Source organism: Cyprinus carpio, chromosome A9 (assembly GCF_018340385.1).
Source record: "Cyprinus carpio isolate SPL01 chromosome A9, ASM1834038v1, whole genome shotgun sequence".
Classification (NCBI taxonomy): Eukaryota; Metazoa; Chordata; class Actinopteri; order Cypriniformes; family Cyprinidae; genus Cyprinus; species Cyprinus carpio.
In genome coordinates, this window is record NC_056580.1 from 11,733,693 (window position 1) to 11,749,802 (window position 16,110).

General features: G+C 34.9%; 1 protein-coding gene across 3 annotated transcripts in view; it reads left to right on the forward strand.

Moving 5' to 3' along the window:
- The window catches only part of LOC109075079 (thrombospondin type-1 domain-containing protein 7B-like), a 178,654-nt gene that overhangs the window by 104,214 nt on the left and 58,330 nt on the right, over nucleotides 1-16,110 (forward strand). For all 3 annotated transcript variants that reach the window (XM_042763480.1, XM_042763479.1, XM_042763481.1), the window contains 2 exons: nucleotides 9,126-9,317; nucleotides 11,597-11,825. In XM_042763480.1, the coding sequence (XP_042619414.1) occupies nucleotides 9,126-9,317; nucleotides 11,597-11,825 (421 nt within the window). The remainder of the gene's footprint in view (nucleotides 1-9,125; nucleotides 9,318-11,596; nucleotides 11,826-16,110) is intronic.

Here is a 16,110-nt window from a genome sequence, read left to right on the forward strand (position 1 = left end):
ACATATTGGCACAAAAAAATTATATTTTGAGCACTCAATTGAAAATGTACACCTAACGTATCAATCATACTACTTACAAGTAGTGGTTCAGAGAGCTTGTTAGTCCAAATTAAGAAGATTAGAAGCCAACGAAGATAAAAGCCCAGATTAGAGAAGCAGTTCTTGATAAAATGACAAGCACACAACAAAAGGCTCGAATTGTATTTCTGTGGTATCCTTGAACACCGAGTCTTCTCAACATGATGTAAACGCACTAATAGCAAAAGTGTTTGTGGGCAGATCACACTCTGTTTGTACTCGTGGGCAGGCGGACTATTATGCAAATGTGTTACCCAGTGACGTACACCAGTAACAGGCAAAAGAGTCGAAAATATAACACCTCGTTACGGCGATTCAGAACCAACTCTCTCTTTTGAGAGACAATATCTTTATTTATCATGCACTTTTTTGATTAACAACTTTGCAGATTGTTTTCATTTAAGGATAGCTACGTTATAAACTGCAAAAGAGAGATTTTTCAAAAACCCATATGACCTGCTCTTTAAAACGTTTGATGGTTAAAGAAATGACAAATTGATATGATGTGCCATTTGTACAAGAAGCAAAGAACAATTTACTCCATGTTTCCATAGACTAAGTGTGTTTACTACTTATATCATCAAATATAGATGTTTTGAGAAGAAGGACTTGAGTAAGAGTTTATTGTACTGCCAATTTAACATACTGTTACTTTCAGAACTCTTCTTCCAAAGCAGTTGAAAACAAAGCACTGTTGCCCATTTTATTTTCATGGGAGTTCTAAAAGCAGTAAAATATGACACGTTTACTTCTAATGGTCAGAGAGAGACAGAGAGAGAGAGAGAGAGAGAGATGTAAAACATAGTAAACCTCTGAGAAAAGATATAATTAATGAGATAACAAAAATTAATAAAATACAGAAACAAAATAGAGTCCGATTTTTGTGTTACAGTTATGTATATATGAATATATTCACTCTCAGAAAAAAGGTACAAAAGCTGTCACTGGGGCACTACCTTTTTAAAAGGCACACCTTTGTACCTAAAGAGTCCATATTGGTACCTTAAAGATACATGTAAGTACCTAAAGTGTACATTTTAGTACCTAAAAGGTACAAAAGTGTATCTTTTGAAAAGGTGCAGCCCCAGTGACAGCTTTTGTTCCTTTACTTCTGAGAGTGTTTAGTGGATATCAAAATTACAGAACAATTTATAAACACTTGATTTTTTTTTCTGAAACCTTGTTTATCTTCAGTGCTAAAAAAATAAAGGAATATTAGAGGGTATATACTATGGTTAAACTACTGTTCTACTAGCATGTTTTTAGAGAACAGTAACCACTATAGCACAAAAGAAGTTTAAATAAAAAAATAATAATAAATTAGAAAATTAGAACGTTCCCCTTACAAAACTAGAACGTTCCCCTTACTGTTTCCCATGGCGACGCGTCAGGCTTGTCACGTGACACACCGCGTCTACAATAACACTAGCCGACAGATGGATCGCTTTTATTTCGTTTTTTCCTTTTTTAATTTCAAATATTCACAAACTTGCATACCATGTCATGAACAATCCGATATTCCCGATTCATAAATATGTGTAAATGAGTGTGTTTTTGGTCGTTTAAAAAATTTTTCTAAATGATCTTGATTGTGATCTGTAATGTGAACGGGCGCCGCCATGTTTGTTTGTGCTGCAGTTCAGAGAATCCTGTCAGTCGGATTTACAGCACGTGAATTCATCAATCTCTCCCGAAATACAAGTAATAAGTGGCCGTGAACTGGGTGAAGAATAGAGTGATCTTTATAGTTACTTACACTATGTGTATCTGATATGAATAAAAAACATCTGCAAAATTAAATTTGAATGGATTATTATTGTTGCTTCCATAGACATATGCGTGTATTTTTAAAAACTCTAAATGTATTAATTTTTAGTAGTATTTATGTTATTTAAATGTCTGACACCTAAAATATGTATTATGTGGTTAAGAACATGTTGTGATAATATGACAAGAGCAGTGCACGTCTATCTCTGGCTCAGCGCCAGCCAACGAGCGAAAACGCAGTTTGAATTTGGCAGTTATGCGACGTCACCGACGTTCTAAATCCCATATGTGGTGGTACCATACGCCCAGGGGCACGGTCCATTAACCAATGTTTATGCGACTTGTGATTAGTCAACCAAAAAAATGCTTATCATACCTGTGATTAGTCATGGCAAAGGATTACCATAAAAATTCGACGCATTTCTGCAATAAACAATCAAAGTATGCATCTAACTTTACAGAAGCAGTACAGAGAGCCGCTTCAAAAACATGTGTGGCATGGCTGGAATAAACACAAGCTTTGACTAGAGTGGCCGCAATCAGCTTCAGTGGCCATATCAGAGCAACACTGCACTGCAGACGTGTGCAGTGTAAAATGTCTTAGCATTTATGGTAGGGAAAGCCCCTTATACTGGAGAGCAGCCACGTGTTTCTTAGAGGTTATAGTACATTGGAGAATGATCATATGACTTTTTACATATGTCATGTGACCTCAAAACAGTTTTGTGAATTATTCCTTTAAAAAAAAGGTTCCATTGCATTTTTGTGAATTATTCCTTTTACGCATTGCTTGAAAAACCACCTCATGCGAGCGTAAAAACTTATTTTGCGGTATATGGGCGTTTTTGCAAAATTGACCTGTTTCATTTGGCGTATTTTCAATTCACAATTTCATTTTGTGCAATTTGAAGCGTAATGGAAACACGCCTACTGTATGCCAAGACAGATCCTTAGATATGCTGCCAGTTAAATAGGGTTTGCCAGATAATTAAAGGAAATTAGCAACAGGTGCCAGATTAACAGAAATAACTGGGAAGTATCTAAAAGTGAAAGATTTATTTTTAAATGTCTCATTTAATATATATATTTATATATTCATATATATTTCATCTATATGTATGTTTAATTTAATATATATTTAATTTATGAAATCTGCTTAAAAAACTGGTCTTCTACTCTAGGATAACTTCAAATAGGACTAAGCACTGACCTTGATATTTAGGAAATTGTAGGTTGTTCTGCAATTTTGAATTACAAAATCCCCAAAGGTGGCACAGTATAGGTCATAAACCCCTAGGTCACAAGCCAAATCAGATTACACTTCATCTTTTTGCCCGAAGATGTTTTTTTTGGTAGTTCTTATCATGATGATGTATGTTCAAGTGTTCATCTTTCAAAAAGTTGAACCTCATTACCGGTGCTTCACCTCACTATCACTATTGTGCAGACTCTGGCTCCAAATGACGTCATTGGTGCAAGATAACAGTGGCCATTTCTAGGACATTTTGGCTTCATTTTTCTGCAGTGGAAGGAAATGTGTGTGTGTGTGTGTGTGCACGTATATCACGTGTATATATATATATATATATATATATATGTATATATATATAATATATATATATATATATATATATATATATAATATTATTCATGAATTTTCCTCCTTGACCCTCACCAAAATCAATAATATATATATGTATATATGTATGTATGTATGTATGTATAGGTGTACATATGTGTTACCTCAATATTTATTCATGAATTTTCCTCCTTGACCCTCATCACATTCAAGTGTTGAAAAAAAACTGACATGTGTAACTTTTCATTTCAGCCATAGGTTGTTGTTTGTATTTTAATGACAGCTGTCCTCTGTCTCCCTGACCTTTGTGCTGTGACTTTACTCAAAAGAAGGTTGTGTGAGGTGACACGTTCCACCAGTCTGATGTCTTCCAGGGTTATTTTTTATTCCCATTCTCTAAAGGTCATAGTTGTGATATCGCTAAGGGTAACATTTAATCTTCAGTCTGTTCTAGGGCGATGATCATATTTGACATTTTTTTGCTACATGTCTGAACATTATTTTCTCTTTTTGTTCAAATCATTGATTTGAATTACACTGTCATGTGCACCATTCCTTTATGAGAATCATTAGCTGTTGCAGACATCAATATTAATATAATGTGACAGATAGGATTCAGAGTAAGGTCTTCCCCATATGGAGGTCTGAAAGGTGGGTTTCCGGTTCATTCACATCCCCATGATTCTCTCTGGTATGCTGCACTGCATAAGCAGCCGCTGTTTGTACACACCTCTGTTGATAATGAGGTTCCAGTGTTTACATGGACCCTTCAGCTTTAATATTTATGTTTTCTTGAAGTGTCAATGAATACGAAGTGGTGAATATTGAGTGGCTGAGCTGGGACAGAAAAGAAAATTGTTCATTTTTAACAGCGTAGTCACTTGTCACACACAAACAGCATAGAAAAATAATGCACTAAATCCCTCCGCAAATTAATTTAATATTTAAAGGTAAGGTTATTTCTTTGATATGATTTCATTTCTGTGCAGAAGGGAACATTTTTATATGTTAGGAAACTAATTTCAACCACAGCAAAGACACAGAGGAACTTCAAATTCCAACGCTGACATTGCAGCTCATCAGGCTAACACACTGTAATGAAATGAAAACTGCTACTCAACAATTCCTTTGTATTTGTAAGGGATTTATTTATTTATTTATTCATTCATTCAAAATAAACATAATAAATACTCTTAACAAAATTTCCCGACAAAAAAAACCGGTGACAATAAAACCGTCTCACACATACCAAATTGTTGTGTTTTTATCTGTTTTTTAAAGGTAAGATTTCATTCAGTGAGAATAGGTATGCAAATTATATTGGTAGTTTTTAAACCAACCCGCACAGACCGGCTCATTTGTCTGAAATTGCTCTGAGCCACGTTATGCTGCTCTGATTGTGAAAGTTTCGTTCCAATAGCCAATTAGAGAATGTCTAATCTAAGCTAAAATTAATTATACTCATCTTCTAATACAGCTTTAGCCATGCTTCTGTTGGTGCCGCTAATTTAAAAATTACATTTCAACCCCGCTTTTGTTAGAGTTTGAATGTTTTAAAATTGTATTATTATTATTATTGTTTTTGTTACTGGATTCATAATTTTAATAATTAATTTCAGCTCTCTCAGACTGTAAAAATAATTTACTGCAAGTTTGTCCTTGACTCTGAAAAATGATTGATGAATCAGCCTAACTTTCATCCATATGGAGGAGGTGTTGACTGAGAACTGATCTGAGAACAGGTCTTGTGTTACTCTTGTTATGAGCTCCAGTTATGACATTGTCTCAGCTCTGTTCAGACTTTAATGCTGGATTAAATTAAAGGTTTTTTTTTTTTTTTCTCCACAAACTAGTTTTGTGTCTGTGCTTTCAGGGGAATCAAGGGTTACTCTCTTGATCTTTCTCTCCCTCCTACTCTTTCATTTTTGAATAGAAGGTTTGTACTCTGTGAACGGCGTTGCATGAAATAGTGCACAGATTAAGGGGCGCTCACAAGCAGCACTATTTTATTTATTTATTCTTCTCTCCTTTTAAATGCAAGAGAGCCAAAGAGATTTCAGCCAGGAAGATGTGGCTCTTCCAGTGCCTTTTGCTCTCTGTGTGGGCTGTCAAGGTTAATTTCCCCAATCTGCATGCACATTTTCATCCAGCTCTCCTGGGGCAAAGTGTTCCTTTCAAACTTTCACAATTATTTTTGATATATTGTATTACAGAGGGGAAGTGGATTGATTTAGGCAGGTGGGAAGCTGGAATCATTTGATGCCTGCGATATGACCCATAAGTCAGAGCTGTTATTTGGAGCTCTGGTATTATTCTTTCTGCAATTTAACATATTATAGTTGGGTGTTCAAATTGCCAAGCAGCTGTTATGGTATTAGTGTTTGTGCATTATTCAGAAGAGGAGAATAACAGCCCTGTGCAGTTGGTTAAAATGAAAACATTCACTGCTTAGTTTTTATTTCTGACTCTTGAACTGTCATTTTTTGCAGTATGATTCCTGTTATTTTCTTTATCTGAATTTACTCATCATCATTTATTACTGCTGTGTGTGTTGGTGTACGAACCTCTGCAGTAAATATTATGTCTATCTTTATGGGAATATGACATATGTAGCTGTTCACCACCATATACTAATTTTGTTTTGAATGCTGGTGTGATTTGAATGACCATGATGGCATTGGTCAGTCGACACCTGGACCAGCATGGACTTTACAGTGGTGTATGATATGCACAAACAGCAGAATAATCGCACTTTACGCTTCATTGGACTTTTTCATAATGGGTGATTCTTCAATTAGGTGCAGCTTCAACTGCTTTAAGTATTGAAAAATGAACCTAAAACTGTAGGCTATTTCATTTACCACATGTGCCTGAGTAAAAATCTTGAATTTGGTGTATATATGCAACATTTCATAATATATTGATGCTATTGACGTTTGTTGAAAAGGTTCTTAAGCCTCAGATTGTCATTCAGTTAGCTTTGAAACAATATATCTAAAAAAAATATTAATAATAATTTTATTTTTCCTTTTATTGTTAATTTTAATTAACAGTTTGAAAGAAGGACAATCAGATCGATTTTACATTTCAAAATGACTAAAAATAAAGTTAATTGCAAAGAACAAATGATTGAGCTGTTGTAAATCTACTGTATTTATTTATTTATTTATTTATTTTGTTGTAAAATTAGCTGTATACTTACTGCCATTCAAAAGGTTTGGGGTCAGTAAGATTTTTTTATAAAAAAAAATTCTTGGTAAGAAATTGATGCTTTTATTTAATAAGGATGTGTTGTATTGATTAAACATGACAGTTAAGATATTTATAATGTAAAAAAAAATCACATTTAAAGTGAATGCTGTTCTTTTAAACATTATATTCATCAAATAATCTTAAAAAAAAAGTATCATGGTTTCCACAAAAGTGTGAAGCGATACAACTGTTTTCAATATCGATTATAATAAACAAAATGTTTTTTGAGCACCAAATCAGCATATTGGAATGATTTCTGAAAGATCATGTGACAATTCAGCTGTGCCATCACATGAATAAATTACATTTTAAAATATATTCAAATAGACTGGTTTTATTGTATTTTTGATCAAATAAATGCAGCCTAAGTGAGCTTGAGAGACTTATTTAAAAAAAAAAAAAAACACTTTAAGAATCTTAGCGACCCCAAACTTTTGAAAGGTAGTTGATATAATATCTCACAGTTGAATGCAGGTAGTCTGTCTTTCTTGTGATGATATTTCCCTGCATTGCAAGAGCCAGTAGAAATGCTAATGCACTCATTTTAGGTGGTCAATAAATCTCCCTAATATCTTGGATCCCCGATGTCAGTGTCAAGAATAGACCAAATACATCCTTTTCAAAACCATCTTTTCATAATGTAGAGATCTCGGTGTGGATGAATGGAGGTTTCTGGTTCTGTCTGCAGTATAAATTGCACTCAGGGGTCCTCCATCTCATGCACACAACAGTTACCCTCAAACTCATTGACGTCCGGGTCACGTGGCCACCAGCAGTAGCAATTCGATTGCCAAGAACAAGCCTACAGCCCCTCCTCACCATCCCCTTTGCTTTGATGACTCAAGAAAGCCTGGTGCTAAAAGTTGGAGGCGGAGGTCTGGAGACTCGCCTTGGGGAATATCTTCCATCTATGCCTCACTGGATCAAGAACATCACCCATCTCACATTCTTAGCCTCTTGACATGGATGCAGTTACAGCAAGGGGAAAAATAAATAGAAAACAAATCTGCCCCTGGGTTGTTATTGCTTAACTGTGTATTTGAAAGTGAATGGCAGGGTACAACTGAAATGATGCCTCGTCATGAGCGCTGACGTTCTTCACTCATTTCGTATTTAAACTTTTTCAGAAATTGATCCGTTGTGGTGGTGCATAAGAAAGATGTGCGTCTGTTTGTTGGGGATGTTTTTTAGGCTTTAATCATTATAGAAGAGTTTTGTGTAATCCTTGAGAAGTGAATGGAAGGATTAATGTCTCTCTTTCATGCATGAAATGAGAGTTTCCCTCTCACCAACCTCAGCAGACAGCCCAGCTCTCTTTCTCTTCTGTCTTTTGATAGCTCACTGGCATCCAATAAATTAAATGGCCTTTGGTTCATCCTCTCAAATACCGTTTCCTGTTCAAATCCTCCTTCCTGTAGGCGAAAGGAAACAAATTCTACCCATCTTATCGAGCAGCCATTAGTAAAATCAGTGACAGCACACAAAGCAAATATTTCCGTTGGTTAATTTGTTTGAAGATTGAAGAGCAGATCCTTTTTTACTGGGAAATTGATGGCATTATCGTTACAATGTGATGTGCAGCTGTAGCTTTGACAGACTTTGGAGCTTCTTCAGAATATTAGTGTTCAGGACTTGGTTGTGTTCATCATAATGAAATCTCTATTTTCTTGTTTCCCATTTCAGTGATTGAACATATAAAGGCTGATGAATCACAATTGTTGATCTCTTATTTGGAGATAAAAAACACTATGTCTTCATCTAAGTTGCATTGAAAAGATGAAAGCACTGAATATGAGCACATTTATAATGGGGGCCTCACAATAATCATGATTTACTCTTGTAATGCTGAATGATGTGGCTGTTTCATTGAATGGCTTATTCCACCTCAATGCAAAAGCACATTGAATTTCTGTCTTGTAAAGGTACTATGAGTTTGTGGTTGAATAATATTTTAGTTATAGTTTTAGAATAGTTTTTCAAGGCCAATGGCGATATCTAGAGAGCATTCAGGCCACAGAAAGTGTGTGTGTGGTTGTGTGCATTCAGCTCTATGTTTTTTATATAATACATAACACTTATTCATCACAACCACACAAAAATTACAAAAAATGCAATAATCAATAAATATTTTCTTTAAAAATAAAAATGTTTTTATGATTACTAATGCTGTATTTATTTGATAAAAATACATTGTTAAACATTATTACAATTTATAATAACTGGTTTGTATTTATATAGATTTTAAAATGTAAAGTCTATACACATGTTGTATATTATAATATACTGTATATTGTATTATTGAATGTTGATAATGGGCAGTATAATTCTTTTCTTTTTTTTTTCAGTAAAGAAATGTACTTGCTTTGAAGCAATAACAATAACCTTTTCTATCTATGAACCTCGAGTAAAGATGGTGATATTACAACTCCTGTCATGCTCCACTGAACAGGGCAGCTTGTTCCTGAGGAGCTCTGTGAAGATGAGCCGCCCCCTAAAGAGGTGTCCTGTGTGATGGCGTGTTCAGGTGACTGTGTGCTCAGCTCGTGGTCTGATTGGTCCTCCTGCTCCCACAGCTGCTCCAGTAAAAACTCAGAGGGCAGACAAAGCCGAACACGGACCATATTAGGCTTGCCGGGAGAAGGTCAGTTGACTTTCATCTTCCACAGAAATTGGATTATAATGTTTTTACAAATGTCCGACCAATTCATTTTTAATTAAAGCGTGTGACATGGTGCTGATACCGCTTGCAGTCTGGCCTGCATGTGTCACTTCCTTACCTCTTTCATTCCCACCATGTTCCAGTCTCTCTGCCCCTTCCTATGTATTACAATTAAGATGTTTATAACATAAGAAAAAAACGAGCAGATAATTTAATGCTGTGATATTGATTTGACAAGGGAAGTATTTTAATCTGAGGGGGACTCCATTAATCAGTTTGTTTCTGTGAGTGGAGGAGCAATTTTGCATTCTGTAATTTGTTTCAGAAGAGGAAATATACCTTACACCGTGTCTACGCTGGATGCAACAGTTGTCATTTCGCACCGCAACAGCAAAAGTTTGTCTGCACTGGACGCGAAAAAGCGACCATTGAAAATCATTTGAAATTTGTGTCAGCACGTCATAAATTGAACATGGCAGCAGTTTACTGTCATGGATTTGTCGTGTTGCGCCATGCCGCGTCGTATCCAGTATAGACAGAATCACTGATTATAATGAGTTCAATATTATTTTGTCTCGCATCCAGTGTAGACATGGTGTTAGTCTGGAGAGTGCTTTTGCTCACTTTGCTGCCACACACACACAGGCGAGTAACAGCATTGTGCGTGCACTTACATTCACTTCTCTCCATGCATCTGGAAAATGGAAATAAAGCCCCAGCCTCTACACATCTACCGTGTGTCACAAGCGCTTATTAATATTCAGTCGGTGTTATACTCATAATGAGTCCCTGTGTTATGGAGAAAGGCTGAATGTCAATACAATGTCATTAGCTTCAAGGGCAGATGGTGTAGGAATTACTTTTAATTATGAAAAGTGCAGAAGTAATTTTGGAGGCTGATCCCAGAGAACTTGTCACAGGTGTTCCTGCATCACATGTGGAATACATATTCAGTTTTCTGATTCAGGTGTAGTATGTTGAGCTTATTTCAAGTACGAGGAAGTTTTGATTTCGACATTAAATCTCTGACTGATAGAGATGAGCTGATATTTATTTTGATTTAATGGTTGATGGCAGATCCTACACTATGCCTTATATAAATTATATAAAGGTGTAGAAATGTTGTCATCATGCACTTTCCAAACTCGTATGAATTTTCTTCTGCAGAACACACAAAACCAAATTGTTTTGGTGATAATTGACTTGCATTGTGTAGACGACCAAAAAATAATAAAATCTTTAATAATATCAACTTTTATGCTCCACAAAAGAAAGTCATACAGGTTTGTAACAACTTGAGGGTGAGTAAATGATGACAGAATTTTCTCAGACAGTTCTTTATTGTTTGGACAAAGAGGTAAACTCAAGCTATTGTTTGAGCTGTTGTTGCTGTGTTGGGGAAGTTAAACAATAGCAATATTTTGCTAAAATATTAGCATATATTTTGACTGTTAAAATACTACATTCATTCTTTATATACACCATCGAGGGTGATTAATTTTTCCCCCAAAAGCTGCAAACACCAGTGTTATTTTAGTTTTATTTATATAACATTAAAGATTTTTTAAATATAATTTTGAATTAGCTTTTTCATTTTAATTTGAGTTTAAATTTGTTATTTTATGTGGTTTTTAAAATAAATAATTTAAATTTGTCATTTTAAATACTTTTAATTTATTTTTATTTCTGTTTTAGTTTTACTTCAGTGTTAGTACTTAAACTTTTTCAGTTATTTCAGCTTCAACATTTCAAATTATCTTTTCAAATTATATATTTTTTCATCTAAAATTAAATTTTTTATTTAATTTTTTTTTATTTTTTTTTTTTATTTCAATTAAGAATTACAATTTTCGTCAATGATAACAACACTGTGAGATTGGCTCTTTTAGCATTGTATTGAACAACCAGAGAGCAACATTAACTCAACCAGTGGCTTGTTTGACTGACCAAAGATATAAGATATTATTATTATTATTATTGTTATTGTTGTTGTTGCTGTTTAATTTCATTTAATGCTGCTAGTGGTTTAGAAATTACATCATGAACAGTTTTTAAATTCTTCTTAAGCTTTTCTTTTACAACATAACAAAGCTCAGCCTATGTCTCCTTTCGTATATCTTCATGCCTTCACATGTCCCAGTAGATTTCCGTTTCATGCCTCTTGTGCTCATGTAGCTCATTAACATTTTATGGAGCATTAAAGAAAACTTAAGAGAGGCTTTTCGATTTGTAATGCAGTTAATGATCTTTCCCATTCCCAGCTAAGGCATGTCCAGCTGCTACTGCTCTAGAGGAGTGGAGAACTTGTAATGATCATCCATGCATCACATTCTACTGGGAAGCGTCGCCATGGGGACCATGCATTGAGGACTCCTCCATGAATCTAAATGGCACTGGCTACTGGAACGGAACGGCCACCTGTGCAGTCGGTGTGCAGATTCGTAAAGTGGTCTGCATGAAAATGGGCATCGGGCCAGTTATTCCCAAAAGGTGACTTATTTTTATGTATTAAATTTATAATCTGTGGATTTGTGGATTTCCACACAACATTGAAAGTGTTTGCAGTGGGATTTTGTGGAGGTTAGATTATTAAAGCACATATATTGTCCACCACTGCTCATAGCAGTTGTAATTTTGTATTTTACTATTCTTGGGTGATCACTGCTTTTAATTTGAAATAACATGAACCACTAACTGTAGCAAATCCAAATTAAATCTCTTTAGTCATTTGTAGTCTGAACAGCAAAAAAAAAAAAAAAACTTATTAAAAACCTATCCTTTTGTGATTTTAAATCAGATTTAAATCAGATTTTGGAAATGCATTTAATTCAGTACAGTAAGATCATATCGAACATAATTTCTTTTTACATCATTTGGGATGCGGTGTGACTAACATCATATATAATTTAGTCGCAGATGTAGGCACTATTGCACTTTATCTCATTTACATGCATGTACTGTAGCACTCACTATGTATGAATGATCAAATAAGCAGATGGTTTTGGACACGGTGTATGTATGAATGAGCAAAATGTGGCAATGCCTTTAATGCTTATGCTGTTTTTGGTCAATATAAAAACATGACAACAGCTTAACAAGCACCTTGTCAAATACTGTACATTCAGTTTCCTGATAAAATATGTGCTGGCATAAAAGTTTTGCAGTGTTCCTGAAACCAGCCTATTTCCTTTATGGGATCATCCATTTTTACAGCTTTATCTTTAAAACATTGTCAGCATTTTGTCTCCCAGATATATATATTTTCAAATGCAAGAGGCATAACATCACACACACAGATTTGGTCAATAATGTACTTCTCACATGGAAATATTTCCCTCTGCTAGCTTTTGTGAATATATGTACATTTTGTTTGATCATAGCACTAAATTAAGGCAGATATTATTAGATACTGCTTTTCTGGGATGCATCTTTGAACAGCAAAACTAGGAATTAGTGTTTCACGTATTCTTACACAATTACGCAATCTTGAAATCCCACTTTGATAGTTTTCCATTCAAGCACCTTCGGTCGAGCAGCAGAAGCTAAGATTCAAAAATATTGGTGGGGCTTGCTGCAGCTTGTGCTACTTTTACACAGCATGAATGAAATATACAGTAAAAACTGAAAGCGGTTCTCCAGAGTTTCGCATTTCCCTGACCTTTTCTCAGGAGAAGATTGCTGGTTTACTTGTGCTGGAACCATACCTTGTACATTGAGTCTGTCAGTATTCTCAGTCTTATGATGTGAGTGACTCTGAATGCAGGCTCGACTGATTTTTCTGTACGAGAGGAGTGGAGGTGCGTGTTGCCCCAGGTCTTTCCTTGATAAATGCTTCCTGTGGGAGTTTTGTAATGGCACTTTGGGTAAGATAAAATGTTCTATTGCATTGCATGGAGAAGATATTGTGTTGCGCATCAGGAAAAAGGACTCATAAATAATGCAGCTGTTTATCCATTTCTTTCTTTTATATTAATGACAGCAACATAAAAGTGAGTTTATGGGCTGGCGTATATCATTGGCCTGGTAATAGGTTTTGGCTTGACCTCAATTCTAAAAGGGGGACTGTCTTGAAAAAAAAATTAAATAAAAAATAGCATTTTCACAAAATTAGATAGCAGCATAATTAAGATCTACTTTTGGCAGCGCACCTATGATGTCTACAGTACATAGATCATCCAAGAACTATTAAGATATCCTTTTATTTTTTTTTTTTTATTTTCTCTGAAACATGCATCCAAGAACAAGACTATTAAGATAAAAACAAATCTTCCTTTCTGAAAAACAAGACAAATATACTAATTAATAAAAAAATTTTTTTTTTTTTTTTCTCTTCAATATAAACCTGATACACCTGCTCTCACTCTCAGATGTACTGAAGTGTAAATCAGAGAGGTTTATAGTTATCTGATACACCTGCTCTCACTCTCAGATGTACTGAAGTGTAAATCAGAGATGGATGTGCTATATATATCATGTATGTGTTTGATGATGTGAGTAAGTTTATGTGTTTGTGTCACACATATCATATCCCTTGTGCCCTGCCGCATGTGCTGAAGGCAAGAACAGAACATCAGTTATATAGCGCGTGTTCTGTCATCATGTGGAAGCAGCTGATGTTTCATACCTAGGTGGAGTGTGTTCAGATCTCCACTTTATTTAAAACAGCAGGGCTGAGCTATTTAAACACCCTGATTTATGAAATGACCCAACAGGGAGATGTTTGTTTATCTTACTGCTGCTAGACCACTTCTTTATTAATACTCTTTTCCTGATATGCTGCTTGCTTGAAGAGGAAAACAAACCAGGTTCTATATAGGTGCAATACGACACAATTATTTATCTGTCAAATGAAATGTGAAAGCGCAGCATGATCTCAGCCAATCAGAGGATATTTAATATTTAAATTACATTTATATAGAATAGGATTATTTTTATTTATTTATTTATTTTGGACCAATGAAATGTGGGGTGATTCAAGTTTAAGCTTGATTTTTCAGATGCTATTCCCCCCTCATTTCACATCATTTCCTGTCTTCTCTCTCCGCTGCTGCTCTCCACACTCTCTCTGCTGCCACATCATTTCCTTTTAATAAATGGAATCACTTTAATCCACGGCCTTGTGTGAATTATTGATTTTCTAAAACTATGGCAACAGCAAGATGATAAAACCGTGTTCAATTTTTTTTTATTTTTTTTATAATAATTCTTCAATTAAGTAATTTGCCTACAGATAGGATAATGAACTATTTGAATCAGAATAGTTTATTGTTTGTTGTTGTTGTTGTTTTTTACAACAGATAATGAACCATATCAATCAGAACAGTTTTAATATTAGTATATTAATATTACTATTATTAAACAGAAATGTGTCATTTCTCACCAAACTTATGCTATTGGTTGAGTTGTTGTGTTCTGATGAAATAGAATTAAAAAAAAAAAATACAATAAAATGTTGAAAGCATAACTCACAATCACACTTTTAAGGGAAATTATCTTTAATTATGAATTTAACTAGTGTGTTTTATCATATTGCTTTTGTCATGAGACGTAATGCTTGCTTTTTTAATGGCTACAAACATGCCTCATCCAATGATACATTTTATGCTGAAAAAAAAACATGCTTTATTCATGCTTGGTTTCCATATAGAGGAAAAGACAGGGTCAACCTGTTGTCATCTGTGATGTCTCCTCTGCTCTGTCTTTCTTTCTGCTGATTTCTTGCATTTATCCTCCACCCACTCTTATGTTCCTTTCCTAAAGCTCTGTAGCATCATTGCCTTTGGGTGATTGTCTGTAATGACATTCTGCTCTACAGAGCACAAAAGTGAGAGAGAAGCAGATGATTCATGCCTCTGTTCTTTCTTGTCTTCTGCTTTGATGTGTCCTGTTTGCTGGTCTCCAAAGCCTGTAGTTGGTAGAGCCCTGCTGAGCCCTGCTGCCTCACTTTAGAGCTGCTGCATGCTGGGAATTGAACCAAGCCTGGAAATGAAATGTCCAGAATCCAGCTCATAGGGATGGACCTTCTACAAAGGGCATCATGCTCTCAAACAAAAGCATGCACATACTCACACTCACAAGAACACACATGAGACAAACTCCTCAGCAGGATGTCTGGCCTAGTGCATATGTAAGGGATCATGTACAGACATCCAGTCATTATTGCACAATAATGGCTCTTGTTTCACCCTGAAGGGGTTTGTTTTGTGAAAATTACCACCTGGCTGTACATTATCCCTTATATATTCACCATGGAGAATTTTATTATCCCTCCTACGACTTGGCTGTTTACCAAATAAATCAGTGTGCATGAAATATTGATTTAAGTTACATTTCTTTTAATATGTTCGAAGAAACTGATACCACTAAGTGCTAGGAGAGATATGATACAGGTATTTATACAGGGCAGTCGTCGGAGATGGGTAGTATTTCAGATATATGTATTTAAAATACCTATTTGAAATACAAAATACTATTTTGCATTTTGTATTTTAAAGCCTTTGGGAAAAAAATCAAATGTTATTTGTATTTAAATACATTTAAGGTTAGTATTTTTTGTATTTTCAAAATACATAAAATACTTTGTGCCAGTCAACCTCTTTATTAAGGTGCTGATTTTGTGCATGCCCCTCCCCTCAACATTCATCACATGAGCTGCAGCTGTACAACACCATTTAACATTGGGTAAGCGACTTTACTGGAATAAGATAAGTAATAAGTTAAAAGGATGTCTTGGTCAAATTTAAAATATTACAAAAATTAAAATTAGCCCACAATT